The sequence below is a fragment of the Hippocampus comes genome, unplaced genomic scaffold, assembly GCF_001891065.2.
Source record: "Hippocampus comes isolate QL1 unplaced genomic scaffold, H_comes_QL1_v1.1 scaffold186, whole genome shotgun sequence".
NCBI classification, from domain to species: Eukaryota; Metazoa; Chordata; class Actinopteri; order Syngnathiformes; family Syngnathidae; genus Hippocampus; species Hippocampus comes.
In genome coordinates this window covers 2,568,999-2,595,413 of record NW_017806236.1, presented here as the reverse complement: position 1 = coordinate 2,595,413, position 26,415 = coordinate 2,568,999, and the positions used below count along the sequence as shown (strand labels likewise).

Here is a 26,415-nt window from a genome sequence, read left to right as displayed (position 1 = left end):
AAATACTAGAGGCCCTAATATTGAATTTGAAATGATAGACATGTGACTGTTTGTTTTTGTATTTGAGTGCAGCGTAGCAACATGAGTCACAAAGAAATTATCTCAAAGTTGCAGATCACGTTATGGAGAGTTTCATCATACGATTCTTTAGGTGTGTCTCAAAAAACAAAAGGTTCAGGCAGAGGTTGTTTGCCAAAACACACCCACAAAAAACACCTTTTATAGGCGGTTGTGTTCATCAAGCCAGAAAAAAAAGATCTGACAAGCAAATTCGCCTTTTCTACCTCAGCGAAGCCACAAGGAAAGCTATTTTTATAGAGCACTGAGTGGATTTTTTTAATAATACCTGTTGATGAGAAAATATTTTCACATAATGGCCGCCTTCAGTAATGTTTCAATATTTTTGGTCGACGACCCAGAAGTGGCAGATTTGACCCGGTTGGCCATCACCAATGAAGCCATTTCTGTCTCAGAGAATGCAGGTGACACATTTTTGTCTCTAACAAACCTAAAACATTAGACAACTGCATGTGTTATTCTACTTTTGTGCACCCATTTACAGTATTTTCTGATCGAAGAAGACGAAGATTTACGTTGATACAAACAATGCAGTGCAATTGAAAAATATTTCTTTTCTACCATGGCAATTTTATACTTGAACAGCTAAGTTGATTCAAAAACAGATTTTGTGGAAATTCAGGCATGGTAGAAATTATTTTGAGAGACTGGCTAATTAATTTACTTTTCTGTTGCTCAGATTAATGACACAGATGCACTCTTGAGGCTGAAATGAGAGCGCTGACATTAGCGAACACAGTCATTGTGTTGTGCTTTACTCATTACTCAAAAGGGAACTCAGGACATTTTTTTCCTGATACAGTACAGTATTAGGTGCATTTTTCAAACAACAAAATTATGTCATTACAATTGTACTTGACACCCAATTAGTATTGATTGAGTTGGCATTTGGTGTAAAAGGTTTTTGAACTACTGGTATAAGTATAATTTTTTTAGGTGCGGATTGGCGTGCAATCCATAAACAGCATGTCTACACAGACGGACAATTTGCACATTAAGTGTGCATATCTAAATAGCAGTTAAGGTAGAATCGTGAAACACGTCAACATTAATAAAAATACAGAACTCCTCGCTCAAAGTGTATTTTACAAATTACAAAAGAGAAAAAGTCTAAAATTCCTACTAATAGTAGTGACTTCAATTTCAGTTTAATTTCTTGGAAGTCCGGCTCGTACCGTTAGTGACGTAGAACAGCGCCACCCGGCACAAGCTATCAGCTTGTCTTCTAACCCGGAAGTGAACTGCGATTGGACAATTGGGACACAGACAAAGGTCGTCACGTGGCTTCCAGTGTGCTGGCAAAGTAGGCGTTGCAGCGGCTGTACTGATGACGATTAAACATTGACCTCATGCGATTAACGAGATATGCTTTGGTTTTCCGGTTAGTGGGCATTGCTGGGGAGCTCCGTCCGTCACCAGTAACCTCTTGTCGCTCTCTCCGACCCATAGTTTGCCCCGGTTCTCCTCGGCTCTTAACCCAGAAACTCACAATGCAGGCGGGCGGCAATGTAAGTGGCGATGCGGTCCCGGTGGACGTGAAGAAGCCCACCAGCTACGAGTTGCTTATTCTCGCCCACGAGAGAACCTCGAGAACCCCGAGTCCACTTTTGGGGTGCAACGGCGACGATGACTCCGAGGCGGAGTCCTTCAAGGGCGGCAGGACCGTGGAGGTGGACCGGGAAACGAAGGAAAGGGCGTTCGCGTGGTGCCGAGATTTCCTGTCCGGTGCGTGGAAGACCATCCAAATAATGGACTTTCAAATCAGCATCGTCAGGTGAATACCGAATCAGTTCAACCCCACATCATTTTGTGCCATGTATGTCGAAAGGTTTTTAGGATAATTTTTGCGGTCATCTCGACAAACCGAGAGCCCCCGTTTATGACAGGGGATACAGTGTGGACCCTCTCGTGACAGGTGAAAATCCGCAATATAGAGAGAACATATTCTGGAAGCTATTTTTATTACTCCTCCCACCCTTTCAAAACTAACGTAAACACATATGAACGTATTTAACCCGCTATCCAATTGTAAACAACATTTTTTGGCAACAAGAAAAACTGTTTGCGGTCGTTAAAACTGTTGACAAAAGTCTGGCGAAGGTGTTTGTAACCTTTCACATTTAACAAACACTAATGACTAAACAACATTCGCTACATGTACAGGACTGCTCAGTGAAATGTGTACTTTTAAAAGTACCGTACAGCAATATAACACAGCTCCTGCTTTCAGGCTTTTTTTTTCTCCTGTATCCGCTGAAAGCAAACAAAAAGACTTGCTTACACAGTTCTCCAAATAAAGTGCAAAGCATGCTTGCCTCAAGCTTAGTTAATGAAAAAAAACAAAAAAAAAACAACTTGAAACTTAAGTCAATTGCACTTTATAATCACTCAAAATAATTAACCATACTATATACCCGTAATAATGAAAGTCCACTCGCCCAATGCTAACATTTAGTACTCAATGCTAAAGACAGGCGTGCATAAATTAGCAAACCCTTATCTAGCAAATAAACGAAGCAGCAACACGTGCAAACAGCATACAACAGTATTCACGGTTATTTATTTTCTTTGTTTTGTGGAAATGATTGCTGCAGTTTAGCATTCTCTTCTTCTGCTTCTATTATGCTGCCTTTCCAGAATCTGAAAAATGTCATGGCACACCACCAAACAAAAATTTCACCAGAAGGATACAGTGAACCCGACCCACTATTTGCCTGAGATAGGCACGAGAGCCAGGGACCAAGCCCTGCGGTGAAAAACTGCAGCTATCTGAACCACACTTTATCTGGTGAAATATGATTATGCTTAAAGCAATGAAACATTCTTTAATGCATAACAGAGAGTCAGCTATGCATTTCAATCCACTATCATACAAGACATGCCATCCCCATCCATTATCTTTCTGATGTATTTCATGGATTAATAATTTTGTCTCCCACTATCATGTCACACAAAAACACGAATTACTGGTACATATTTTTGACGCTAGCTGAGTCGAGGCCTGGTGAAATGCAATTGTGATGTTCGGGATGATCATGATAGTGATTGTGTTTTGTTGCTGTTTTTCAGTGGTGGCCTGAGTAATCTGCTGTACCTGTGCAGCCTGCCTGACCACTTGAAGAGTGTGGGGGAGGAGCCTCGTCAGGTGCTTCTCAGAATCTACGGTGCCATCCTGCAGGGTGTAGACTCGCTGGTGTTGGAGAGCGTTATGTTTGCCATCCTGGCCGAACGTACTTTGGGACCCAAACTTTACGGCATCTTCCCAGAAGGGCGCTTGGAACAGTATTTTCCGGTACAACACTGACCTTCATTTACAACCTAACTTCTCATATTTGTTCCATGGAATTTGATTAATTCGTTCTCAAGAGCAGGGGTGCCTAACGGAGCCATGGGATTCGCTATTGAAGTGTGTTAACTGTGGCAACATCACGATCGTAGCTCACGTATACCACTTTAAAATGCTTCGCTGCCGTAGGTTAAAGGTGACCTTTTGTATTTTAATTTATTTTTGAAATACTTTTTTTGGGTGAAAATGATAGGATACTTAGCATGTAGTGTACATCAACACAAATATATATATAATATTATCACCACATGCATTGACACATGAATCCCCCCCACCCCCTCCATTTCCCCCAACACCCCTCGCGAGCTACTTGGGACCAGTCCACGGGCTACAGGTCCGTCGCGATCGATTGGTTGGGCACCCCTGTCCAAGAGCCTCTTCTCTTAATTTTGTAGCGTTTCAGTTTCCTGTTTTACGTTTTTGGAGTAGATTCTTTTTTTTCTGTCCAACCAGACATCTGCCTCAGTGCCATGTGAGCCTAACCTGCCCAGGTGCTTTCAGAATCAGTAGTGTTGACCTATGTAACTTCAACTACCTTAGCAATGGATTTCAAATTCACCTAGTTCACCCAGACTAACATCACCTTTCTGTTCTCTGATAGCTTTGTCAGAGCAAAACTATAGCTATAATATTTAATAACTGGGTATGATTATTTTATTTATTTATTTACTCATGTTATTAGATAAATATTGATTCTGTTTTGTGTCACAGTTACTGTATGTTATATTGACGTTTTTGGATGGTACCAATGTTTTCTGTTAAGGCTGAAATGATTACTTGATTAATTCGTTTACAAAAAGAAAATCTAAGCAACATTTCAGCCTCAAAGCGGACTGGCTGCGGCACTCCACAGAGAAATAGCCAATTTAACTTATCCTGCCACAGATAGTTAGACTATATTGTAATGCTTTTACAGGTGGAGAAGGGGAGACATAGTTGCCACTTTGAACATTTTTATGAACAAACGGTAACAACAAAAATCGACACGTAATAAGCAACTTACAGGTCAAGAGTGAAGTAAACACAGCCAACCATCTTTTGAGTAACACTTACATACTTATACTTGCTAAGATTCACATTTCAACATTCAGTTTCAATGACTGATATGATAGTGATGTTTTTAGAGGTGGATTAAGTGTCCACGAAAGGCCCAGATACAAGTATAAAAGGCACTTTTTGGGCCTCATGTTGCCGTTTCTCCTTTTCACAGAACACCCGCATGCGCACAGATCAGCTGTCAGATGCCGACATCTCCGCCGAGATCGCCACCAAGTTGGCGCGTTTTCACAAAATGGTTATGCCCTTTAACAAAGAGCCCACCTGGCTGTTTGCGACCATTAACAAGTAAGTGGTCAAAGTAGCTATCTCCCCACATCACTCGCGCTTGTTTAATAATGTTGCATGTCGGCTTCCGTTAGATACATGGATCAAGTGTTGACGCTGACTTTTACACGTGACACTCATGTGAAGAAGTACAAGAAACTAATGAAGCACAACTTGTCAACGGAGCTCAAGAACCTCCGGTGAGTGGATTTACTGCCACTTAATGACCTATACAACACTTTGAGTCCTATGACGGTGTCAAGATCTATCCGCAAAAATGAATCAGCAAAATGAATTCATTTTCATAGTTAATATTACATAATCAAAACATAATTGGGTCATCATCATTTTTTAATGAAGTGAATAATTGAGTAAATTCAATAGTAATGTGAGTAGAAACCATAGTACTGTAGTCTGTTAATTCATTCAAGAGAAATATAATCTCATCAAATAAAATAAAGTTAAGAGTATATTAAAATGGAATGTAATTCAAATTGTGCGGAAATACCTTTTTGTAAAATTAAATAACAGCAGTTTATGAATGAATGAATAAATAAAATACAGCTATTTCAGTTTATATTTCACATTTAAAGTAATTAATGAACAATGTAAAAATAAAATTTCAGTCAACTTTTTTTTCTGTGATTTTGACCATTTTATAAACTGATATATTGGTAGTCAATATAAAGCAATTCATTCATTGAAATTCATTGTCAATTGGAATCAAATCAGAATATAACATCATAGTAATTTATTAAAAAAAAAAAACAAATGAACATCCTATTATTGTCAACATAATTATAATAGCCGGCATGATACATTGTGCTTTTCCACTACTGTACATTACAAACCCAAAAACAGTCATAGCACTGGAATGATTATAATTGTAGCTGGTCTGAGATGATGCAATAGACTCTTGGGCCCTTTAATCATAATGTGTGCAATGCCAACGTTTTACTGCGACTGGAAAGTGCTCGTAAAACTGTTTTATGCAACATGGATAAGGGGCAAAAAAAAAAACAATTACATAATTAGATTATGATTTGGAAAAGAGCTGGCTTGATTTTTGCCTTCATTGGGAAAGCAGCTAGCTGACCTTTGTCCCAGTGCCTTCTCCTCTCAATAGTCCATGCGACCAGTCATCACTCAGCATGCTCCCTTATCAAAATCTTAGATTCAGATTGTGTTGCAGTCCTTGATGATACATCATTTACTCCAAATATTGTTCTAAACACACACACACACACACACACACACACACACACACACACACACACACACACACACACACACACACACACACCATAGTGCAAAGGTTGCCTCTCAAACTTTTTCCATCTAGGGGAGACATTATACAAGAACCCCCTCATAAATAAATGGGTACCGGTAACTACCATGTGTAGCCATCAATGCAATAGGAGTTGAAAAAGTTGCCGATTTTCAAAGAAAAAAGTTATGTCACGAAAAAAAAAGCATATTGTTGTGGAGAAAAAAATTGTAGCGTGTATTATGAGAATAAAGTTGTATTTGTAATGTAATGGGAATCCATTTTTATTTTTGTCAAGAAAAAAAGTGATCAGCAAAGTTTAAAAAGGGGGAAGTAAAATATTATATTTTAACTAGTTAACTTGGGAAATATCATTTATATTACACCTTTTATTCTACAAAGGACACCTTTGTATTCTCTAAAATCCAAACAAGACTACATTCTTTCGTGTGTTGCACCCAACCTGTGAGCTCTTACCTTTCGTAATGTTGAATTGGACAAACACACAATCATACACACACAAATGGAAAAAGAAAACATTCCCGAGGAGCTGCTGTAGGTCACCACTTTCACCCAGACTCTCACATGCAGACTAACCGAGTAATTTGATCATATGAGTAATATTTTGGACCATTGTCATTTGCAGTTCCAAAAGAAGCACTTAAATGCCAAATTTGTTGAGTATTCAAATCGTTTGCATTTTTCAGAATGTCTTGTGCTGTCCTTCACTGTTTAATAAGGTCACATGTCTCCTGCTCGTTTCACACACAGTGAGTTACTAGCAGCAACGCCATCGCCCGTGGTCTTCTGCCACAATGATGTCCAAGAAGGTAAAAAAAAAAAAAGAATTCAATGCTCTCTTCTCCTCATTAATGGTAGGATCTACATACCACTTACATCTTGGTTTACAGTCATTTGTGTGCAGAATGGTCAGGTTTGCATTTGCGAGGGGTAGGAAGCAACAAAGTACAAATACTTTTTCTATTCGTTAGTTGTTGAAAAGAGGCTCATTTCCCTTACGTTTATTCATGTTTTAAGTCAAGTATCTGTACTTCTGCTGAAGTACATGGTAAGAATACTTTTGTCTGTGCAGGTAATGTTCTGCTGCTGCACAGAGGGGACCAAAGCGCAACAGACCAACTGATGCTCATAGACTTTGAGTACAGCAGCTACAACTACAGGTGACGTCATGTTTGAAATGTGGCTTTATATAAATTACGTAAGCGTCTGTTTTCATTTTCATTGTGTATTATTTAGGGGTTTCGATTTCGGGAACCATTTCTGCGAGTGGATGTACGACTACACTTACAACCAGTGGCCCTTCTACAAAGCCACGCCAGAGGATTACCCAAGCAGAGAGCAACAGGTTTGGACACATTTGCATCTTTTATTGCAGCTTGATCACATTTGAATTCAGTTGGACTGGTCAGTTATTCACGTTTACAAATTATTCATAAACTGAGCATAATTATTTTTTTAAAGGCAACATTTTTGGTGCAGATTAGCACAATAGAACACAATAAAAACGACAGCATTTCTGATTGCATTCTCCATCGTAGAGCAACATGATACATTGTAGTTGTTGTCACAGTGCCCTCTAGTGGAAGTCTGAGTTCATCTTGAACATGTTACTGAATGAAACAAAACATAAAAATAGAAAAACTGCTGTAGCTCCTCATATGGAGGGGGGGGGCGCGATTTTATGAGAAGTATTATGAGAGAGAAGAAAAGGACGAGTTGATTTTAAGAGAATGAATGACATTGGAGGGAAAGAAAGTCCTCATTTTGTAAAATGGTTGTAAATTTTCCAGAAAAGTTGTAATAGTACAAGAAAAAAAAAACACAATTTCACAAAAGTAGTCATAATAATGTGAATTGAAAATATTTTTTATTGAATAAAGTTGAGGGGGAAAGTCATATTGTAAGCTGTTAATCTTTTTTTCTTACTTCAAGAAAAAAAACATGATCCAAAGATAATGAAAAATGCATCGTTCAACAAGACTAACAACAAAAAAGTTGTCATTTTATTTTATGGGTTGCCAATTTGCAAGAGAACAGTCATAATTTTAAGAAAATTACTTAAAAAAATGACAAAGAGCTTCCAAAAACCATTAAAAAAAATTAACTATACATGGTGACAAATATTTTACTTTCTCCCCCTGCAGCTTCATTTCATCCGAAGTTATCTAAAGGAGCACGGAGGATGCGGCGATGAAAGTGTGGACCAGAGGCAGATGGAAGAAGATATCATCGTTGAAGCCAACCGGTAAACCGGGGTGTCAAACGTGTTGACAATTAAAAAAAAAAAGTATAGCACAATCCTGAGACGCTTTGTCATCGCTCCCGTGCAGGTATGCGTTAGCATCACACTTCCTGTGGGGCCTGTGGTCCATCATCCAAGCCAAGCTCTCCAAGATTGAGTTTGGCTACATGGTAAGAAGGAATCCTTTATCTTGTCTATTTTGGGTTTTTAAAGAGTAATAGTACAGTGGTACCTTTTATAAAATAATTAAGTACATTAAGTAGAATTAAACCATTAGTCATCATGATTTCATACCTTAATTCTTCGTGCTGCTCTTTTTGGTGTGTGTATGTGTGTGTGTGCGTGTGCGTGCGCGCCCTGGCTCTTCGTTTTATTTATTTATTTTTTTAGACCAGCATAAAGAGTAAGCCTGTGATATTGTTCTATTGTTCCAGCTGTTGCTACTGTTTGTGTTTATAACTGCCGCGCGATCAATGCTAATTTCATTAGCCCGTCCGTCCATAGTGTTTGCCATTGTGTGTTGCGTGGAGACTTTCATAAAATGCACATTGTGAATCGTCTTTGTTATATGTCTAGTTTTAAAGGACGTTTGAACAAGGAGTGGCGATAAGCATCTTCGTGACCTCTTCTTTGAGGTTTTGCCGCTGTTTGACATTGTCAAGTTTTCTGACACCATCCAGTGCTTGTATCTCAAATTTTCAGAACAAATCAAACTCACGAGTCAAGCTACTAATATGTATGTACAGTATGTATGTACTTGTCTTATAGTAATCTACGATGTGATCATTTACCAGGATTACGCCCAGGTTCGATTTGATGCTTACTTCAAGCAAAAGAAGCTCTTCTCCTGAAGCCCTCCTTGCACTCATTTAAAATCCAGTCTTTTTTTTAAATTTCTGTAAGTACCGGTACATTTAAAAAGCTACCTGGATGTCTTGCTTGTAATGGAAACAGTCTTAGCATGCATTTCTAATCAAACAGTGTGAGATGTAGTCTAAGCAAGTTCTATAAATCTAGTTGGATTTTGAGGTCTCCCCCGCCACCCTCCACCATTTAAATTTTTTGTTGCACTATTCTATCGTGGACCACGTTTTGACATGAGCATTTGTCTCGTCCTTTCATTGTGGAAAACGCTTGTGTCTCTATTTTTGACTACCTCACTTTGCCCTGATGACTGATGTTCCATCCACATTCATATGAAGAAGCACATGTGAACCGGGGCTCTGAACAGTACTCTGAAATTCATTGTGCTCCCTTTTTTTTGGGGGGGGGGGGTGATTCCACCATCCTGGACATAGGAGTATTTGAGACGAAGTTAAAGAAATGTAAACATTTCGAGTTAGTTATAATTTTGTAGGAATAATAAAAAGTCCTAATACTACAAGGGGGAAAAAAATCGAAATTCCAAGAAATAAACAATTATTTTGAAGTCATATTACAATTTTTTTTTAATTATTTGACAGTAGTCATAAATTTGTAAGAACAAAAGTTGCAACATCATCAGGAAAAAATAAATCTTTTATCTTATAAGAATGATGACACGGGAATAATTTTACGAAGAAGTTATTCTTATGTTTCGGTTATTCAACTTTCTTTATTGCAATGTTATTTTAATGAAATTATAACTTTGTAATCTGCAATATTGAAGTCAGATTACAATAAAAAATATGGAACAAAGTCCTAGATTTGCCAGAAAAAAAAGTGATATTACAAAATAAATCTCATATAAGACAAAAAGTCATGATGCCCAAAAGTTACACAAGACAAAATCTCACAAATTTACATGCCCCTTAAGGCATTAAATTGATTGGAAATTTTCATTAGAACAAAGTCATAATGTTCCAACAAAAAATAAAACTCAATAGTTTTCAGGCAAAGTAATTATTCTCATTTCTGACGCTATACAGTACATTTTTACTATTACCGGTAATTTTTTTTCAATTATGACTTTTGAACTGTCACCTTATTCTCATAGAATTATGTCTGATTTCTATTTCGTCTATCATATATTGTCAGCATGGCCCTAATACTCCTTTCTACTCTGATACTACTGTACTCCTTAAAATAATACTATCGGGACAGGCGTACCTTTAACAGTGTTGTGGATGACTCGGCTTCGACATGCGCTTCTGAGGAATAGAAAAGAAAACAATCAATTGACATATTGCTGCACCTTTTTTTTTTCATTTTGTTGAGCACAATTTAAAATATATGGCTTGAAAACTTTTTTGTGGTTTGTCATGCACCGTTGTACTTGAGTAAAAGTTGAACTCTTCCAGTGTGTTTAAATCCAGACCAAACATACTGTTCTCTGTTTTGCTTTGCTCCTGTTTGTACTATCAGTGCATATAATTTAATAAACTTAAGTCTCTTGAAGAGGGGAGGGGTGTCCAAACTTTTTCTTCCAAAGACTGCATACAGATAGATCGAAGGGTGCAAGGGCCACTTGACATTCTTCACCTTTTATTTTGCACTCTAAAATCAATCCATTTGTGTTGGCCAAGATATGTGAAGCAATTACCTATTGTTTTTATGTGTTTTTGCGTCGGGAGGAAACTTATTTCCAATTATGGTGAACTTCATATTTTTCCACAAACTGGTTCTAATCATCAATCTCCACTCGGTTTTTCATTTTTTGAAATCGTTAACCAATCTAAAGTGTTGCAAATATCCATTTTCCGATCCGCTTTTATGCTCACAAGGGTCGCGGGGGGGTGCTGGAGCCTATCCCAGCCATCTTCAGGCAGTAGGCGGGGGACACCCTCAACCGGTTACCAGCCAATCGCAGGGCATACAGAGACGAACAACCATCCGCGCTCACCCTCACACCTAGGGACAGTATAGAAAGTAGGTATAGACTACAATGTTGGCAAGTAACATGTCCTGTGTTAATTATACTATATGTGACGGCCCGCTAAAAAACCGACGACAGGCTCCAAATCGCCCCCAGGCGGTAGTTTGGACACCGCTACTTTGGTCCTTGTGTCTGTTAAGTGGAGACCACGGAAGGTTCAAGTTTCATGTGCCAAAAATAGACCAGAGTGAATCAACTGCCAAGCTAAACCCACTGGACCGTTCTTTCTCCAGAAGAAACTGGGCAAGACAAGTTTTTATATATTTTTTTTAGTATCTTACATCTGAAATGAACTTCCTTGGGAATTGTTTTGGAAAGATATTAGATTGGATATGTGTGTGGCTGAAATATGGTCTGGTGAAACTTTGCAGTGTTTTTCCCAGAGTTGGTGCATGGGGAGCAGGTGACACCCGTCCCAATGCGTCACACCAAGAAAACTCAGACGAGTGGAAAAGTAACATGGCACTTCGCACGTATGACTCGGGAGGCCAAGGCGCAAGCATGGTTACGGTCATAACCAGTACGCACACATTCCACGTAAGTGCCACTACATACAGCAAAGTCTCCCATATTTGAGTTGCCATTTACCAAATTGATGATTTATTTTTTTCCAATTTTGGCGTGAACCTATACTCTGTTCAAGGGTGGAGTTGTCATTGGGCAAACAGCAGCACCCAAACATATAAGAATTGTTTATAAAGTTTTCTTTGATTCAAAGCATCTAGTCTGTTTACAGTAAAACTCAAGTTACTTGCGGATCGTCACTACTTATGCCCGTATCCTCCACAAATTCCACATCACTGTATTCCAAGACAACCATTTTCCATTTTCATTAACAACCGTTTCACTCACTGTCCAAGCAGGCAGACCTGAAAAGGCTTTCTGAGTGCACTGAGTATTTCCGAGCTTTGTCTCAGTCGGGGATGAAGGAGGCCGCTGAGAACATGGTCCACCTGGAGCACGTGTCCTCAGCCGTCTTTCACCGCCTGTTGGAGTTTTACTTCCATGACACATTTGAGACCCCACGGGAGGAGGATTTAGGCTCGTATATACAGGTATCCACCGATATCCAGAGATGGTCCACATTGAGATGGATCAGTGGTGATGTGCCCCAACAAGCACTGCTCTGTGCAACTGCACGTTTTGCATATGCCAAAATCCGCCACTGGAATTTCAATTCAAGTCAGGGGTAGCCAATAGCTCTGCCACCCGGACGTACCCCATTGTTCACAAATATTATGAAACGGTCTATAGTTTTGATGTTTGTCATTGAATAATTGCTTAGCTGTCAGAAAATAACTTATAAATACAAACTGGTGCTCTCTGCCATTGAGAAAATCAATACCGCACAATCGACAGAATTCTTGATCAATGAACTGATTTATTGTGGCCATCCTTGAAGGAGACAAACTAACTTTCTGTGTGTTGTTTGTGGAGGTCAGCAACTACCTCCTGGCCGAGTCCTTCCTCTTGCGGTGTCTGTCCATGCTTACCGAGGAGCTGAGGCCAGAGAGGTGTCTATCCTACCTGAAACTGGCTCGGGAGATCTGCTGCTTGGAGCTGAGGAGCACCGTGTTCGATTACCTGAGTAGGAACCTGTTGGAGCTGCCTCAGGTCGTCAGGTATCGTGACGACCTGTTATTTGATTGACATGATTGAGAATGTGTCTTTTGAGTAAAGTCACTCATGACCCCCTTTTTGCAACCCTCCTCGTGACAACACAGGTGTCTGAGCGAAGAGGAGAAAGAGGAACTCATCCTCCTGAGAATGCGAGGAAAGCCTCGTCTCTGCAGTCTTCGGAAAGAGAACCTGATGTCTTGGAAGGATCCAGAGACAGAACGCGCCCGCCACATTTTTGCCGAGCAAAACGGAGAATGGTCTCCCATCGCCGAGCTCCCTTTCCGGGCAGACAAGTGGTGCTTCACGGCTGTGGTGCTGTATAACTACTTGTACATCATAGGAGGCTACAGGACCCTTGTAAGGAGGAGATGGGACTTCAAAATAGCCACGTTTCGGTATAATCCTTTGACTCGGGAATGGACTGCTGCTGCTCCACTTATAAAGGTAAGACAAAGATCCCAATGTATAGCCTTCTCGACATGTAAAAATTAAATGTGCCCCTTAGCATCAAATGTGGCCCAAGGTTGACTTGTCCGTGTCATTTTGGTCAGCTTTCAAGTCAAAGAAATAGTTTTTTGGTGACTACGCCATCACATGACATAATATTGCCATAATAGTCATAGATCCATAATCCCTTCACTGAGACCTTTCATTTAATATGTAACTTGATGTGACTTACTACAATTTCATTTTTTTTACCTTTGTACAAGTGAACTTTGACCTTTAATGGTCTCCTTAAGGTCAAAGTTAAATGCAACCAACAGCAAAGAAGTTGTGCAGCTATATTCTTTCTGTATGTATGCCATGTTTGGAGACGATAAGAATTTTTTTTTTTTTAACATTCAACCTTTGTGTTATAACAAGTGGCATGTGTTTTGTGGGTCGACAGCACAGAAGGCACTTCAGCGCAGTGGCTTGCCAGGGCCGTATCTATGCATTGGGGGGCTGGTACTTGGACTCTTTGGTCACCCCGGACTCCAGCACGGCCCTGTACGCAGCTGTGGAGTGCTACGATCCATGGGAGGACACATGGAGGTTTGTATAGGAAATAAGCAATGTCATGATATTGCCATAATAAAGCACTCGTTCAGTGGATGGAGGAGTATGTGATGTTTTGCTATGCTAGATGGTTATATTATTCTATCCTACACTATGCTCGGTGGTTGCTTTGTCTTTGCTAAATTGTTATGCTACATATTTGAATGTATATATTGGAGAAATGGGCACTTTACCCTAATTTCCCTACAGACCGTTCCGTCCCATGCACGGAATGTCCATCTCTAATTTTCTGTATGTTCATGTCATGTTTACGGTATGCGATGCTATGTCATACTATGTTAGGCTAGGCTAGGTTAGGTTCGTATACCCAACACTATGCATTCTACCCTGTGCAGTTGTGTTTGTATAGCTTCAACATGTCTGTGTGCCTCAGGTTTGTCTCGTCGCTCCCCCTCACGGACTTTCAATTCACTGTATCTCTATCTCACGATGTGCCTTTGGCGACCAGTCTCGGGCATTGCCTCTACGTCCTGGGTAGCATACAGAGGACTGGGGAGAAACTGCTTCTTCAGTATGACACTAGGCATGGTATGAGTACTAGTATCAAAATTGAAAATGGAATTCAGCTTAATCGAGTATCCAGGTTGCTGGAGTGAAAAATGCCATCTGAATGTGTCTTGGAATCTGTGGCAGATTCGTGGCGTGAGCTGCTTCCCACGCTCACCAGAGCAGATGCAGACCTTCCAGTTCTTTACTTCCTTATGGGCGCCTCCGACAAGTTAGTGGTGATTGGAGGAAACAACTTGCACGACGTGGTCATTTCATTTTACGTACGCTCGCAGAAATGGGGACAGGTAAAGACTAACCACATCAATGCTCATGCGCATACATTCTTTATCCTCTGTGAAAACCAACTACCAGACACATTTCCACAGCTTGGAAGAAACGGTCCTCTTCTGTAAAAATATATCCGCATGTATTATACTGCTCCCTAAGGCGTTACGAAGGCGTGCTCACCAGAAGGAGCAGCACAATGCCCATTGAATTACCATGCTGCACAAATTTTTACAATCCATTTAATAATGTTTTCATGGTATCCGTTTTTAGAAAATGAAACACTGCAGTGGTATTTTTCCTTTTAAAAGCAGATTACAATAATTTTTTGGGTCTTTTTTGTGAGCCTGGAACTGATTAACAATGAGTGCCCCCTCGCTTCCTTCGCGCAGGCGCACAGTGTGCAGAAATCGGCATTGGCAGGACAAGGCGTGCTCTTGGGCTCCCAGGTTGTGATGCCGAGTCTGGAGCATAACAGTGTGGTGACGATGGATGTGGAAACGCTTTCTTTGAAGGTCCTTTCTCCTCTGCCCATCTCCGTCTGCTATGAAGCTATCTTCTACCTTCATTTTTGATATCACACTCCGTTCGATGCATGTAACGTGTATACGTTTAGCATACTAGGAACAAAATGCTAATGCTAAATTACTTTTAATATCTCATTATTTTTTATTATTATTGTATATTATACTAGAATGTTACTCATATGAGGTCATGAATGTCAATTGAATGTTCATATTATGTCACCTGCCAAACAGCAATATTTTCCTTTTAAAAACGTATCATGAATATGTATTCCTCCATTCTATTAATTGGTCTGATTTTTTTTGTTGTTTTCTTTTTCTTTTTTACAAATCTTGCTAGTATTTACACTATCAATATTTCTCTATATTTTTTTAAATCCTTTTTAGTTTTTTGAAGAATTTCTTCATTTTCTAATAATTCCCGTAAATTTTTTATCATCACTTTTATTTTTCTAAAAACTTAATTTATCATGCCCCTTTTCCTAAACTTGAGTGGCAACACTGACCCTGTTACTGTGATTGTAGTAATATTAAATCTAATTTTTTTTAAACGTGTGTGTGTGTGTGTGTGTGTGTGTGTGTGTGTGTGTGTGTGTGTGTGTGTGTGTGTGTGTGTGTGTGTGTGTGTGTGTGTAGGTTGCCTGAGTATCTGCACCAGGGTTGCGTCAAACAAGTTATATATGAAAAATATATATACATGTACTGTATATATCATTAGGTAAAAAAAATTAAGTGAGGTGGATCTACAGTATCACATTGTATGATAGGTTATTACCTTTTTTAAATTGAAAACAAAACATTGTGAAATAAATGGTCAGTTTATCAAAGCTTGTTCTCAATTGGCGGAATGTGTCAAATCTGTCAAGTGGTCCTTAGAGCATCATAAAAGTTATCCCGGTTTGCCTGACATGCAGCGATGTCATCCTTGTGCCTGCTGTATGTCTTTCTTGTCATCACAATGACTTCTTGCCATGTCACACTCAAAGCAAACAAGTTAAAGAATGATACAGTTATGCACAGGCATCAAGCAAACGCTTCTTTCTTTTACGTTTGTGTGAAGCAGGCAACAGCTTTGGTGGCTGCACACATTTGAGAGGAGCCACTCTGACTTTGGTTGGTGTCCTGTTACATGCCACACAGGGGTGGGGGGGGGAGCGAGACCGACCGCTGTTGGGCTCGAGGGAGAGTGTGCAGCTGAGTTTCCACCTGAGTGAAGAAGCCCTTGAAGAGCACAAAGTTGAGTGGCAGAGTACAGACAGCGTCCGTGCAAAACTCACCACTGCCTTTCTCTCTCTTCACAGTCAAGGTAAATGGAAACTCAGCTGTTTTGTCGCTTTATGTCTTCTTACTACATGTTTCTATTATCAAAAATGGCATAACGGAGGTTTACAGACTCGATCAATCCAACGATTGTGTTTATTGACATTACCACACGTGTTTCTGCGGCCTATACCTGGAAGCATTCTTCTCTATGTGGCCGTTGAACTTTCACCCACTTGTGTGACTCTGCAGTCGCGTGACGCAGAAAATGTCGTTTCACGCTGTCATCCGGGCCTGTCCTGCTTTTCAGTTGACGTCAATATTATTGTTGGGCCACGTGTGTGCTCTTCAACTTGAAAGAACTGCAAATATGTGCTGCTCTGCTGAGAGGGCACCGGGGTCATGTTCTGGACACGCTTCTTTGAGCTATAAAAGGGGCTGGCTGAAGCAATTATAGCAAATAAAATCTGCTTGCTTTTACAAAATGTGGCCTTTTATGGTCAACTACAGGAAGAAAAACACATTGCAGGTCTTGCTGTTTAGTGTTTAAAAAAAACAAAACATCCATACTTACATATTTAATTAAGTAAAAGCTGTCCTATTTTGCTAGATGAGAGGGGCCAAATATTTAAAAAATATCTCAGTACGACACTGCAATCTTGAACCACAATAATGACAAAATGCATGGCCAACAGGGATAAGGAGTGATGGCCGAAGCCCATCAGGCGGTGGGCTTTCAGTTCACCGTGCGTCCAGATGGCGTGGACTTCAAACTGAGCCAGGAGGTCATCACCAATATCTGCCAGGCTGGCCTGACGGTGTGGAAGAAGAGAGCCATACAGTTCAAGGTGTCAAGAGCTTCTTTGTAACACATACATACCACTGCCTCTTTACTTGAGCAAAAATACTTGTACCGGTATTTGTGGAAAAATGAAGACTGGTAAAAGTGATTCGAATTATTTGTCTGGTTTCAAAAATAATTAATACTCTTGAAATGTACAGGTATCTGACAAATCGAAAAGTGTCATGAAGTCATTTTACTTGGTTATTTATCAACACTGCTAAATAAGAGGTCAGATAAATTAATACTCAAATACAGATACCTAAAAAAAATGCCTTCAATACAATGATAAAATATTGTACTTGGTTACTCAAATATTCAAGTGAAGTACAGATACCTGAAAAGTCTACTTAAGTAGAAATAAAAATTATCTCATTACTGTGCTTGAACTGATTTCTTTCGACATCTGTTCTTTTCTTGAGTGTTTGTTTTTTTTTGATGGCTTCTTGTTTGGCGGTGCTGGGAACTAATTAAATACAACTCATTCATGATCATATTTAAATGGATTTTCAGGTATCTATACTTGATTAAGCGCTCAATCTATCTATTCATTCTCGTGGAAATGACGAACATGTGTTTTTTGTCGTCCAGAACGGCATCTTGGCCGGCGTGTACCCGGCCAGTCCGTCCAGTTGGCTGATTGTTGTCATTGTCATGATGAGCAGCTTGTACACAGGCATGGACCCTTCGCTAGGGATCATGCACGCCATCAAGGAAAATATGCCGCTCAGGTCAGAAGCCGTTTCTGTACTACCAGTTTCACTGGACACCTGATTAGATACACCTTTCCGCTTTCTCTCAGTACTCTCTGACATGACAATATAGGTGTGCCTAATGAAGTGTCCAGCGGGCACACAGTTTCCATGTTTGATTGACCGTCTCCACGTGAGGAAAGAGTAACGAGCGCAGTTGTTGTGGCTTTTGTGAGTAGAGGATATCTATCAGTGCAGACGAGCGCGGTGCTGAGCGCCGTGGTGTTCGCCAGCGCCCTGTGGCTCTTCCTCATCTACCTGCTCAGGTACACCCTCAAGGCGCTGCTCTCCTACCACGGCTGGATCTTTGAATCCCACGGAAAGATGAGCACTTCCACGAAAGTGTGGCTGGTACGTACGAACCCAATTCCAATGAAGTCGGGCCGTTGTGTTAAACAGGTTTTTTATTTATGTTTAGCACTACGTCCCAACTTCATTGGAGTTGGGTTTGTGTGATGTAACTCACTGTTTTGACTTTTAAAATGCTAGTTATTTGATTTGCTAATGTGTTCTTTTTTTTTTTTTTTTGCTCCCAGAGCCTGGTGAAGATGTTTTCAGGACGCAGGCCACTTCTTTACAGCTTCCAGGCGTCCTTACCACGGTTACCTGTGCCAAGGGTGGAAGACACCATTCGCAGGGTGGGTAGTCACAAGGAAGATTGGGAAATTAATTAATCATTTTGAGAGAATGAAGGTGGAAGTTTTATTCTAGTAGCATTACAGATTTTGTGTTGTTATATTCTGACCTTATTCTTGTAAAATCACAACTTAATTCTCATGATACTGTCGCTTTTCATTAAGGTACTGACTTTCATCTAGTATTGCTACAATTTTATTCCAGTAGTGTTGTGGGTTTTTTTTTTCTTCCCCCACATCATTATCCTCATGAAGCTGAACTCACTTTTAACATCATGCAATATGCATATTATAATGTTACTTCCACACTAACCTCTATCCATATTGTAAACATGCTGCTTTCTATTAACATTCCATTGAGTTTGTAATTGCAGTGTATTGGATTGGTAGATTATGATTGCTGCTGTCTTTAATCATGTTATCATGGTATCAGGCTACAGGGTGTATGAAAGGGTGAAAGTAACTTTTGAGGCCTTTTGTGTCCAATTATGGTCCCAATTGGTTTTTGTGCAGTACCTGGAGTCGGTGCGTCCCCTGCTGGATGATGAGGAATATAAGCAAATGGAGTTCTTGGCCAACGACTTCAAAGACTCCGAGGCTGCCCAGCTGCAGAGATACTTGAAAGTCAAGTCCTGGTGGGCCACCAATTATGTGAGTGCTCTACAGTACAATCTCACAAAAGGTGTCATTACTATTCACACAATTTTCGACATTCATATATATTCTGTCCTGTAGGTAAGTGACTGGTGGGAGGAGTACATCTACCTGAGAGGCAGGGGCCCAATTATGGTCAACAGTAACTTTTACATTATGGTAAGATGGAAGAACACAATGTACTATCTGCTATGGGGTGGCATGGCTCAGTGGTAGAGCGGTTGTAACTCAACCTAGAGGTTATGAGTTAGATCCCCTTCCCCTGTGACCTTGTCGAAGTATCCTTAAGCAAGATACTGAGCACCCAGTTGCTCCTGATGCTGCGTCATCAGTAGGTGAATGAGGAGTCAGTCTGAGCGCCTTCGAGGTGGAAAAGTGCGATACAAGTGAAAGCCTGTATCAGACCGTATTTGTTTCGTTAACAGTGCAGACAAGCTATCAATCATTTCATTTAATGCACTTTTATTTTATTGAGTTCACGACTCAGAAAAGTGACGAGCATGTGACAAACATTTAATTTATTTTATCCTATTTAGTTTTTTGTTGTATTTGTATGTAATTTTCGTTCAATGTACGATGTACAGGTATTTTATAATTCATTTTGTAGTATTTTATTTTTTATTTTGTATTTTAATTTGGTTGACTTTTTTTATTTAATAATTGTTTCACGTTAAGTTATTCTAATTTTATTAATTCAGATTTTTGTCAATGTATTTTGATCTTTTTTTTGTATGTTATTTAAGCATTAACTTTTCAAATAAGCTGACAGCCAAACTAATGAAAAAAAAAAGTTCATGTATCTTTAATGGTTCTTTTCAAAGTGATAAGTTTTAATCACATTTTATTTATATTTTCGTTATTATTTCAGTTCAAATTGCTTACTTGCAACTAAATGTGTCCCTATTAATTTTCTACATTTCTGTACATCCCATAATATTTGTCTATATGTTGTGGCAAAGGACCTGCTGTATGTGACGCCGACCCACCGGCAGGCGGCGCGTGCGGGCAACGTGGTGCACGCCATGTTGCAGTACAGACGCAAACTGGAGCGTGGTGAACATGCACCGGTAATGGTCCAACATACTTAACACACAATACGGGACCAATACTTGAAGGGAACACCATCACACTCCCATTTCATTGGAACTTCTTTTCTTTGGCTGCTCAGCTGAGAGCTTTAGGGACGGTTCCCATGTGCTCAACTCAGATGGAGAGGATGTTCAACACCACCCGCATCCCTGGCATCGAAACAGGTGCAGTTAAATCCCATTTGCAGATTTCTTTTTTCACCCTCTTGTTATTCTCTCGAATGCCCAGTTTTTTGCTTTTGCTGTTTTTTTTGGGAGAGAGGGATTAGGACAAAGCCATGTCTAAAATAAAAATAGTCCTATGGCACTCTCTTATTGCATAACGAAAGGGGAGCTTTGTTCAGTCAGGACGTGATGTATGTTGTCTAATAGAAAAAAAGTGGTTTGCCACCATCTTGTGGCATCTATAGGCAATTACAAATCAATTCTCTCTCTCTCTCTCTCTCTCTCTCTCTCTCTCTCTCTCTCTCTCTCTCTCTCTCTCTCTCTCTCTCTCTCTCTCTCTCTCAAATTGATCACCCACTATTTAAACTAAAGTATAATTTGTTGCGGTTTGCAGATTCCGTGCAGCACCTGAGTGACAGGAAGCACGTGGTGGTATACCACAAGGGTCGCTTTTTCCAAGTGTGGCTCTACATGGGAGGACGCCACCTCTTACCCAGTGAGTTGGAGACCCAATTTAGCAGGATCCTCAACGACACATCCGAGCCGCAGCCCGGCGAGCTCAAATTAGCCGCGCTGACTGCAGGAAACAGGTGAACACTCCATAACTCCATTTGCAATGTGATTGTGGCCATATTAAGAGATGGATTGAGGTCCCAGGTAACAAGGAATACCACCGGTAAGTAGTGACCGTATCTTTACCACTCGCTAGGGTTCCGTGGGCTCAGGCTCGGATGAAATACTTCAGCCAAGGAGTGAACAAAGCCTCCTTGGACGCGGTGGAGTCGGCCGCTTTCTTCCTGGCCTTGGATGATGAGCCTCAGGGTTACGATGCCACGAGCAACTCTCTAGACCACTATGCCAAATCGCTGCTGCATGGGAAGTGCTATGACAGGTAAAAACCCAATCACTTTTAATAATATTCAAAATAGATTTTTATGCGTTTGCAGTTGAATCCTATCGTTAAAAGAAAATTATGTAAAAAAAGTCTAATGTACTAAATATACAAATAAAAAGGACTCAGAAATTCAAATGAAAAATGCATGTAGTTTTAAAAAAAGTAAATTCCATAAATACACTCAATCCTGTGATTTGTCACTATTACAAAAGTATATACTGTCGTTACATAATTAACAGTTACAGCATAAGTAGTAAGCAGCATCAAAAATGGATGAATGGAAGTTCAATGATGCTTCCAATATAGAAATACAGCATTGACTATGAAAAATCGAAAGAAAATAAAATGTAAATAAAATAATAGAAAAGAATCTGAAAAGTAATTTTTTTCAAGATTAACAAGAAAATACACCAATATTATTTTACTAAAATAATACTGAAAATATTTTTAATGAAATAATACAATTCAAATCTTTAAAAAATATATACAGTTGATCATGTTAATTTCTTCTTTCAATTCAACAATGAAGTAGCATTGAATGGTATACAGGTACTTTTTACTAGGATTATACATTTTCTGTAATGTGTGATACAAATAATTGGCCAAGTTTAAGAAACATTAAAATCTACACAAAAGAATGTAAAACAAAAAAGGGAGTGATTTGTTTGAATCCTGTGATTTCTCTCGATTACAATTATTAAATTCACCCCAAAATGACAATCAAATAAAAACATGCTAAAGTCCTAAAAAAATGGAAAAAAAATTGGAATACAAATAAATATTTTCTAAAATAATTAATTGAAAACATGCAATTCCTAAATCATATTAATGATTGATAAACTCAATACACAGGCATACCTAATAAAACAACCATCATACACGTCTGTTCTCTTAGGTGGTTTGACAAATCTTTCACCCTCATATCTTACCCCAATGGCAAAATGGGAATCAACGCTGAACATTCGTGGGCCGACGCGCCCATTGTGGGACACATGTGGGAGGTAATTCACCCTCTCTTGACCGCCAATCATTAATTTGATGTGGTGAGTTTATTCATATGAGACGTGTGTGCGTGCGTGCGTGCGTGTGTATGTGTGCGTGTGTGTGTGTGTGTGTGTGCGCGCGCGTGTGTGCGTGTGTGCGTGTGTGCGTGTGTGTGTGTGTGTGTGTGTGTGTGTGTTTATGTAGTACATCATTGCCACCGACTGCTTCCATCTGGGCTACACAGAGGAGGGCCACTGCAAGGGAGACGTGAACAAATGTCTTCCTCAGCCATCTCGACTCCAGTGGCATATTGCCAAGGAGGTACAGCACCAGTGTCAGTGCGCTCTTGTATTCCAGCTTTCTTTCTCTTTTTTTCTTTCAAATCTGAAATCCTTAAAATCAGTGGCTGAAACTCAGCCACTCGTGAAATCTTGTGGCAGAATTCCAGGCTGTTCTGGAATCTGCAACGTGTCTGTTCTTTCTTTGTGTAGTGCCAAAATGTGATCGAGACGTCGTACCTGTCTGCTAAAAAGATAGCCGATGACGTGGACTTCCTCGCCTACCTGTTTAATGCCTTTGGAAAAGGCTTGATTAAGAAGTGCAGGACCAGCCCGGATGCGTTCATTCAGCTGGCCCTGCAGCTGGCACAATTTAGGGTATGCTGCCTATCATCCTTTGGACAATCACCTTTCTGACAAGGAACATGATTGTATGAATGCTTAATAGCACTCAAACCAAAACCCGATCAAAATTTTGTGCCAAAATCCGCTGTCGTTAAATGTTTCCACCAATTCAGACCATCACAATGTCAACATGTTGACCTTATTCAGGACATTTCAACTATTTTGCACATTTCGTAAATGGCCCCTTCTTCCAGAATTACACGTACAAAAGAAAAGGAGACATTCAACAATTTAAAAGGAAAGAATTGAGTCTTTCCCCATTCAACTAATTCCAGACAACTTGGGAACTTTTGTACAAGTGCATAATGTTGCACATTGCCAAAATTCTACTCGTTTGCCACTGTAAAATTGAGAGATTTACCCACTCCTCCCACATTTTTTGACCAATTCAAACCATTTCACTTTCACAAATATATATAATATTTGATTGATGGATGGATGGATTCATTCATTGATATAAAATAGACCACCAGGACAGCTTGGGAAATAATTTCCACACTCTCCTGCACAAAAATTCCACACTTTGTCCACGATAATATTCACATAAAGATTCTTAATTGAAGTGCGATTTAACACATTTACCTTCTCCTTCCACGTTTCTGCAGTGATTCAAAATGTGCCAACTTTCAGACATCTTGGGAACCATTTATCACATTCCCAAAATGAAATATTTTTCCATTGTAAGATTGCCCAATTTTCAGTGAAATGACCAAATTAGGTGATATTTTACACGTTTACTTTCTCCCACATTTCTTACAACATTAAGTCTCACATTCTGCCTTTCACTGAAGTCCACACCGTTTGAATTTAGCTTTCAGATTTTCAGCACAGATAATAGATTGCCTCTTTGTTGTCATGATTCTGACCGCCAGGACCAGGGCGAGTTCTGTTTGACGTACGAGTCGTCCATGACGCGCATGTTCAGAGACGGCCGCACGGAGACGGTGCGCTCGTGTACCTCAGAGGCTGTCGCCTTCGTCAGAGCCATGGAGGACCGACAAGCAACAGTAGGAACTTAAGTACAACCAGATCGAGAACGTTGGTGTCAAAGTCATGTCGGAACAAGCAGTGTGCATGACGACATTGAAGTCAACATTGTATTAGTGATGAGTAGTAAAAAAAACAAGTTAAGTAGGGCACCAAATATGGATATTTTCTACCAACTATCATCTATTTTTATACAAAATGATACAGTTTTGAATAACTCCCACTAATTTATCATCTAAGAAAGCTAAACTTGTTTCGACAACCAAGAAGGGACGTAACAATCACAGCAATTCCAACAGAAAAATTAGATATACTTTTTAAGGTCGAAGTTTCAATATATATGTACCTTGAGTATTTTGAGACATTCATTTGTCCAATAAACTTAAAAGTACTCCCACCACTGTTAATTTCCCTCTTTTGTCCCCTTGTGTCCGTAACAGAACAAGCAGAGGCTGGCGTTGTTTCAGAAAGCGGCCGACAAGCACCAGAACATGTACCGTCTGGCCATGACCGGTTCCGGTATTGACCGACATCTCTTCTGTCTCTACATCGTGTCCAAGTATTTGGGCGTGGACTCTCCTTTCCTAAAGCAGGTGAGAATGCGCGCACGCTCCAGCCGCATGATAACGTCGCTAAGGTCTCCACGTGCTTGCTCGCAGGTTCTGTCGGAACCGTGGAAGTTGTCCACCAGTCAGACTCCTCAGCAGCAGCTCAACCTGATGGACATCAATAAGTTCCCCAACTATGTCGGGGCTGGAGGTGGATTTGGCCCAGTGAGTGAAATCCTTGGCGATTATTTATTCTCGGGATCAATAAAGCGTTCTGACCCCTCCATAAATAGATGACAAATTTCCCCTTGCAGGAAATAAATAACATGGGATGAGAGATCAATCATGAGAAAATACAAATGGTACACATTTGTATTTGTACTTTGTTAGTTACAGCTTTTATGTTATGACCTACAAAATCCATAGTAATAAAAGAAAACATGTACAAATATTAATGAAATAAATTATGCATTCATTTTGGATCAACTATTTTGTCGCAAAATTATTTTTCAAGATCATAATTAACGTGTGATAAATTCTGAATCATTGTTATAATTTTATAGGTCGCCGATGACGGTTATGGCGTGTCTTACATCATTGTTGGAGAAAACCTCATTACATTCCACATCTCCAGCAAGTTCTCCAGCCCTGACACGGTAAACATTTGTGCCACATACTTTCACACACACACACACACACACACACACACTTTCTCTAACTGATGTTTCCTTTCCAGTAGGTAACTTAAGTCCTCTGTACGAACTGTAAGTGGAAGTACAAATACTGGCAGAGGAACTGTATATGTACTGATCCGATTCCTTTACTTAAGCAAATATAAAAAAGCCCAGACTCTGAAATGTACTCAAATACAAAACTAAAAATGTGTTCTGTCAATTGTTGAAGCAGATTATTATACAGTTGACATTTAAACTAAGCCTGCCAGTAGCGGGGCCTCACTAGGGACATTTTCGAATCCCTCTGTGCCGTTGCCAACGAGGGTTTCCACTTAAGCCGTTGATGTGGACCCAAATCAGCCATCTCTAGGAACTCCCCTCCTTGCCACACACCAGCAATAGCTAGTAACAGGCCCTCTGCTGGGATTTCTGACACTTGTCCTTTCAGGGTCTAAAATAGTGCCTTGGTTTTGTCATTGACTTGCCTGTCATGTTGCTACGTTTGTGCTCCCTCCATTGTTAATTTCCCACTCGTGGCTCCTCATGTGATGCGAGCAGGACTCATGGAGATTTGGTCAGCACATCAACAAAGCCATGATGGACATCCAAACGCTTTTCCAGGCCTCAAACAACAACAAGACAGCAGGCGAGTCTGTCATGCAGCTTAACAACGGCAAGAAGCGCATGTAGCAGACTGGTGTGTGTGTGTATGTATGTATGTATGTATGTATGTATATGTGTGTGCACGTTGTAAGAATTGAAACATGGATGCAATGATTGGTGAAGTCCTCCCTGATGTTGCCCTACTCATTCCACACACCATGAACGCTCCTGTAAGTTATTGCTCTGTATATTTTGCTTTTGTGAAATGATACCTTGTACAGTAATTAAAGCATCCAGTGATTTCCGGTTAGACACTTACAGTAGTTTCCCCATTGAACTGTACATGGGCATTGATTCTTTTGCTTGCCACTAGAGGGAGTATTAATATACTTTACCACACTTTAGAGAATCGCGCTGTACAGAAGCCGGTATCCCACTGAGAAGGGAACGTGAGGATAGCGGATCTTGATGTTCCCAACAGTTTTAATGGTCGTCGACAGTTGTGACAAAAAAGGAGAAAAAAAAAATTATTGCAAAC

At 40.0% G+C, this 26,415-nt stretch overlaps 3 protein-coding genes across 6 annotated transcripts; all 3 read left to right on the top strand.

The window, feature by feature from the left end:
• The first annotated feature begins 258 nt into the window (after window positions 1-258).
• Window positions 259-10,653, top strand: chkb (choline kinase beta). Of its 3 annotated transcripts, none has more exons than XM_019857250.1 (11): window positions 259-482; window positions 1,528-1,852; window positions 3,148-3,370; window positions 4,635-4,768; window positions 4,843-4,947; window positions 6,786-6,844; window positions 7,108-7,195; window positions 7,272-7,380; window positions 8,180-8,280; window positions 8,366-8,447; window positions 9,072-10,653. In XM_019857250.1, the coding sequence occupies exons 1-11, from the start codon at window positions 353-355 to the stop codon at window positions 9,126-9,128; spliced, it is 1,413 nt and encodes a 470-aa protein (XP_019712809.1). In that variant the 5' UTR covers window positions 259-352; the 3' UTR covers window positions 9,129-10,653. The 3 variants fall into 3 exon arrangements, with proteins under 3 accessions (XP_019712809.1, XP_019712811.1, XP_019712810.1); XM_019857252.1 differs by lacking the exon at window positions 259-482 and adding an exon at window positions 1,230-1,381; XM_019857251.1 differs by lacking the exon at window positions 259-482 and adding an exon at window positions 1,388-1,476.
• Window positions 10,654-11,094: 441 nt separating this feature from the next.
• Window positions 11,095-15,644, top strand: LOC109507485 (kelch-like protein 42). The gene is made up of 8 exons (XM_019856941.1): window positions 11,095-11,668; window positions 11,995-12,186; window positions 12,569-12,753; window positions 12,856-13,195; window positions 13,641-13,786; window positions 14,184-14,338; window positions 14,444-14,604; window positions 14,977-15,644. The coding sequence occupies exons 1-8, from the start codon at window positions 11,420-11,422 to the stop codon at window positions 15,157-15,159; spliced, it is 1,611 nt and encodes a 536-aa protein (XP_019712500.1). The 5' UTR covers window positions 11,095-11,419; the 3' UTR covers window positions 15,160-15,644.
• Window positions 15,645-15,856: 212 nt separating this feature from the next.
• On the top strand, window positions 15,857-26,187 carry cpt1b (carnitine palmitoyltransferase 1B (muscle)). Of its 2 annotated transcripts, none has more exons than XM_019857124.1 (19): window positions 15,857-16,221; window positions 17,064-17,216; window positions 17,801-17,940; window positions 18,141-18,312; window positions 18,498-18,599; window positions 19,110-19,247; window positions 19,332-19,409; window positions 20,210-20,317; window positions 20,419-20,503; window positions 20,898-21,093; window positions 21,213-21,395; window positions 22,294-22,399; window positions 22,587-22,703; window positions 22,874-23,038; window positions 23,938-24,072; window positions 24,493-24,645; window positions 24,712-24,825; window positions 25,164-25,256; window positions 25,833-26,187. In XM_019857124.1, exons 2-19 carry the CDS (start codon window positions 17,076-17,078, stop codon window positions 25,962-25,964), a joined length of 2,358 nt encoding a protein of 785 aa, XP_019712683.1. In that variant the 5' UTR covers window positions 15,857-16,221; window positions 17,064-17,075; the 3' UTR covers window positions 25,965-26,187. The 2 variants fall into 2 exon arrangements, with proteins under 2 accessions (XP_019712683.1, XP_019712682.1); XM_019857123.1 differs by having other exon boundaries at window positions 15,858-16,414.
• The last annotated feature ends 228 nt before the right edge of the window (window positions 26,188-26,415 follow it).

Excerpts from the sequence above, each read along its gene's own strand:
- chkb (XM_019857250.1), top strand. The coding sequence starts at position 353 with ATGAGAAAATATTTTCACATAATGGCCGCCTTCAGTAATGTTTCAATA. Across the intron at positions 7,196-7,271 it reads TACAGCAGCTACAACTACAG|GGGTTTCGATTTCGGGAACC; the intron begins GTGACGTCATGT and ends TGTATTATTTAG. Across the intron at positions 7,381-8,179 it reads ACCCAAGCAGAGAGCAACAG|CTTCATTTCATCCGAAGTTA; the intron begins GTTTGGACACAT and ends CTCCCCCTGCAG.
- LOC109507485 (XM_019856941.1), top strand. The coding sequence starts at position 11,420 with ATGAACTTCCTTGGGAATTGTTTTGGAAAGATATTAGATTGGATATGT. Across the intron at positions 12,754-12,855 it reads GAGCTGCCTCAGGTCGTCAG|GTGTCTGAGCGAAGAGGAGA; the intron begins GTATCGTGACGA and ends GTGACAACACAG. Across the intron at positions 14,339-14,443 it reads TCAGTATGACACTAGGCATG|ATTCGTGGCGTGAGCTGCTT; the intron begins GTATGAGTACTA and ends AATCTGTGGCAG.
- cpt1b (XM_019857124.1), top strand. The coding sequence starts at position 17,076 with ATGGCCGAAGCCCATCAGGCGGTGGGCTTTCAGTTCACCGTGCGTCCA. Across the intron at positions 19,410-20,209 it reads ACAGTAACTTTTACATTATG|GACCTGCTGTATGTGACGCC; the intron begins GTAAGATGGAAG and ends GTTGTGGCAAAG. Across the intron at positions 20,504-20,897 it reads CATCCCTGGCATCGAAACAG|ATTCCGTGCAGCACCTGAGT; the intron begins GTGCAGTTAAAT and ends TGCGGTTTGCAG.